General features: G+C 54.3%; 2 protein-coding genes across 2 annotated transcripts; one reads left to right on the top strand and one right to left on the bottom strand.

The window, feature by feature from the left end:
• Window positions 1-1,177: 1,177 nt before the first annotated feature.
• Window positions 1,178-2,828, top strand: DICSQDRAFT_58645 (uncharacterized protein; the record flags this gene model as incomplete). The annotated part of the gene is made up of 7 exons (XM_007365074.1): window positions 1,178-1,321; window positions 1,443-1,522; window positions 1,583-1,679; window positions 1,727-1,789; window positions 1,840-1,940; window positions 2,015-2,169; window positions 2,227-2,828. The coding sequence occupies 7 exons, from the start codon at window positions 1,178-1,180 to the stop codon at window positions 2,826-2,828; spliced, it is 1,242 nt and encodes a 413-aa protein (XP_007365136.1).
• A 338-nt stretch (window positions 2,829-3,166) lies between these two features.
• Window positions 3,167-4,046, bottom strand: DICSQDRAFT_58438 (FMN-linked oxidoreductase; the record flags this gene model as incomplete). Its single annotated transcript, XM_007365073.1, is given in 3 exon segments — window positions 3,167-3,456; window positions 3,532-3,881; window positions 3,901-4,046. Coding segments are annotated over 3 exon segments (786 nt in total), but the record flags the coding sequence as incomplete, so codon positions are not given.
• Window positions 4,047-4,084: the final 38 nt, after the last annotated feature.

The following is a 4,084-nucleotide window of genomic DNA, read 5'->3' as shown; positions in this document are numbered from 1 at the left end:
GCGTATAAGCACTCACCGCTGCCAAAACAACGACCACACAACCATGGTAGAGCTAGTCCATAGGCACACAAATGAGTATAGTTCCTGAGGTTATGGGCTAAGCATACCTATTGCCAGTTTCCACAAAGTCCGCCGCCGCCGCCTGTGACTCAAGGGAACCTCTGAAAAGCGGCATTTGATAGAATTCCATGCGAGTCAGAAGGAGCCTGACTAAGGCATAAAGGAGAACACTTACTGAGCAAGATGTGTCTGGGAACCCATGCATGAGTTCGAGGCCGTACCCAGATAAGGTGATGGAAGGAGGTCAAGATGCAAAATCGGCAAAGTCGAGCGCCGCCAGCTTGATATCTGAGGCTTTCTGGTTGAACCCGCCTGACTACTCCCAGTAAGTAAGGGTGCTAACCGTAGACATATATTAAGATACTCACAAGCCGCAACCTGCAAGTGGATTTGAGGTTCGGATAGACTATAGTACACTATTACATTAAGGCGATTTGCAATGCCTTCATGACGCAAGCGTATGCCGGAGTTGAGACATAGACTACATATCAGTATGTCCTCTATTTATGTCTGTTTACATCGAATAAGGCGTTCGACCGGGTCTGCCGTTCGCACCCCTTCAACTAGCTGGTAATCGCTGATACTTGCTCACATACCCGCGCTTGAACCAGAAGGGCCTAAAACGCGGTGACTGGGCTTCATGCATGACATCACGATCGATGATTCCTTGCATGTCCGGACGCGTCTGTGGCTGAAATCGATCTCCGCTCTAACTACATAGCTATTTCGGGCGTATATGCATGACTACTTCGGTCGCCGACCCTCGAGCCTTCGGGAGTGCGAGTTCAAATTTCCTAATCGGTCCAGTGACATCGTAAGCGCAAGCATACATCCCCACTCCAGCTATTGGCCATGTACACTACTACATTCTCATATTACCGTTGCTATTCACCTAACCTCCTTGGCCAACCGAGCCTCCTTCCCATCATGTATATCGTCTTCTGAGCAGCCGCTCCTGGCACCCCACGCAGGCATATTGATCGAGCCGAAGCCCGTGCAAGCCTCCATGTTGCACCCAGGTTGAAGTAAGACTCTACGCGAATCCCGTTCTCCTCTTTCTGCCAAGGACCCCCCATCGTGTTTTTACGACACACTTATCTTCCGCATTGCTCCCGGAATGGCTATTGCAGGAATTGCGGCCGAGTCCCTCCAATGGCAGGCATTGGTAACAATCGGCAAACCGGACGCGGCTATGATAGGGCCCGCTCTGATCCAAGGTTTCCTACAGTATTTGTTTCAAGGTGTGTATCCTATCTATCTAGTGAACTCCAGCGAGGGAATGAATATCCTTGACATGGGGTACAGGAGTCATCATCACGCAGGTATGGGCGCACCTCTTGCATGTCGCTCGACCGCAGTCAGTGAATCGGTTCTCGAGGTAGGCCATCAAGTTCTACGACAGATGCCAAGGAGATCCTATGACACTACGGGTATATGTCTTCATGCTCGTGCTCTTCTCGATGTACGCTCGATCTCGTTTGCATATATGCGCATACATGGGCTAACATCGGGCTTTGTGTAGAGTGCAGACTGTGATAGAGAGCTACAAAGTGTGGCTCGTGACAATCAATCTTACACACCGAGCACGTTACCTCGCTCTCCTCTCAAAAGACGAGCAGGTGTCCTAAACGTTCTCCAATAGATCTATCCCATACTGTCTACCGAGCCCCTGTGGAACGCAGTACTCTGCACTCTATGCGAGTCGTACCTCATAAGACGATGCTACAAAGTAGGTTTCAGTCTGCTCAGACGAATACGGGCTCCTCATTACAGATCTAGGTGACCCATAGGAACATTTGGGTCCTGCTCATCCTGTCGGCGCTTTCAGCCACCTCCTTCGTGGCGGTCCTCATCCTCGTCAGTGTGATCTCACTCGCATGGTTTTCGTATGTTATTACTCACAACGCAACGCATTTCATAAGACCGCGAAGATAGCTATGGTCATCGGTCCTAGCATCAACAAGGGTCGGACGGATGTGCGTGTGTGTCGGGATCGCGGAAGTTGCTCTGACGGACCGGCATACGCTCAGCTGCTGCATGCCAGCACGTACGCATACCCCCTTTGGGTGTATAGTCAACTCGCAACCGCAGTCTCGTTGACAGCCATACGTACTCGCCCATTCATCCTCCGCCCATAGTCAATCGCTCACTCGGCCTCCGCTTTAGTGTCTGTCTGCCTGTGGCGAACGAGAACGGGACTCCCCCATCTGGACCGCACCGTCGCCCGCATCATCTTCCTGACCTGGGAGACTGCAGCGCTACCCTCGATCTGCATGCTTGTTTCCGGCATCATATTCTCCATCCGTGACGCACAGGGCCCCGGGAAGACCGTTCTCGAGCGCTCACACCTCGACCTCTTCTTTGCCATCCTCGCCGGCAAGCTATATGCGCTCGGAATCCTCCGCACGCTCAACTCGCGTACCAAATTCCGCGAGCGGCTGAATTCTAGCTCTCTCGGGCGTCGCTCGCTCTCAGGGTGGCAAAGGGCCGACGACACGGCCAACTCTGCGGAATCGCGGGACATGAACGCAGGCCGAGAGGAGATGTCAACCTTAAGGGACTCAGTAGCTGAGAGCAGAAAGGATTTCGGGTCGACTTCCTCAGCCGTCCAGATGGCGGAGTGCGGTGCTGGGCTGCCGACTTCGACGGCGACGAATCCCGTAGTGACTTTCCAGCCGCCCGAGGAAGGAGGCAGACAATGGGCTGTTGGGAGTGGATCCGGCATCGAGGTGCATATGATCATGCAGTACTGGCCTATCAAATACTAACCGACCTTATTTGGTCTGTCAGACCTCTCCCGTGTTACGCCAGGGCATCTCAGTATCGCGGAACCTGTCCACAGCTCACTCCCAACCTTTTGAACCTCCTGGGTACACCCAATCTCGGGGTGGTTGAGGTGAGCAATATCAGCCATTGTCGAAGTTACGCGCTGTACGCTCACAGTATCTCTGCACAGGCTTTAATTTATCCAGGACGAGGCAATCTATTCCAATTGAGCGGGAGTGGTGATAGATTCGAAGTCGACGATACAGGGAGCCATCGAATACCCTAACTCTATTTACATTGCTGGAAGCCGCGTGCAGTCTCGTACTCCGCCTGGCACGGCTTACAATCTCGCATGCTCAGCCGGACCCGGAGGCACGCCGCTCGGGGAGTATCGCAAGGCCTCCTTGTTCTTATAGACGTCCTCGGTGATCGAGCGGTATCCCGCGACGGTCATAAGGATATCCAGGTCGGCGAGAAGACTCTTGATGACGTGCCTGCACCCGTGCACGCCTTCGTGCGACATGCCCCACACGAACAGGCGGCCGATCATGACGACGTGCGCACCGAGAGCGATCGCCTTGAAGACATCCGACCCCGTGCGGATGCCCGAGTCGAAGATGATGGTCATCTCTGCAGGCACAGACAGGCATGTGAGTGTAAGTAGCATGCTGCAAAAAGAATTGGCGCGAGAAACACAACACGCACTGTCCCCGACAGCCTCCGCGATCTCCGGGAGAACGTCCAAGCTCCCGACCGCGCCGTCAACTTGGCGGCCGGCGTGATTCGTGACCACGATGCCATCGCAGCCTATCTCGAGAGCACGGTTTGCGTCCGCAACGCTCTGAATGCCTTTCAGCACGAACGGGCGGCCGTCCGAGATCTTCTTCCATTCGCCAATAAGCCAGCGGACCTTCTCCCACGTGTGCGGCTTGCCGTGCCAGACGCTTGAGTCGATCCAGTGGCCTTTGTCCTGCGCGAGGTCGTCGTGGTGCTTGGCCATGTAAGCTGGGTCGGACTCGCCAAGTTCGTTGCCCGGCGTGCCAGGATAGTAGAACCTGCAGGTGATGTCGGCACGTAAGCACGTCAGAAGAGAAGGCATGGACGTGCGTGTAGTTGGCGATGTTGATATCTGTGGGACGCCAGCCCAGCTGCCAGGTGTCGGTGGTGAGCATGAGAACGTCGAATCCGGACTTCCAAGCGCGGTTGAGAAGAGAAAGTGTCTACGAGGAGGAGTGGAGGTAGGTACCATGCTGATTGT

Source organism: Dichomitus squalens, assembly GCF_000275845.1.
Source record: "Dichomitus squalens LYAD-421 SS1 unplaced genomic scaffold DICSQscaffold_10, whole genome shotgun sequence".
In the NCBI taxonomy this organism is placed as follows: Eukaryota; Fungi; Basidiomycota; class Agaricomycetes; order Polyporales; family Polyporaceae; genus Dichomitus; species Dichomitus squalens.
The sequence above is the reverse complement of the archived record's forward strand: the minus strand, read 5'-3'. Positions and strand labels throughout refer to the sequence as shown.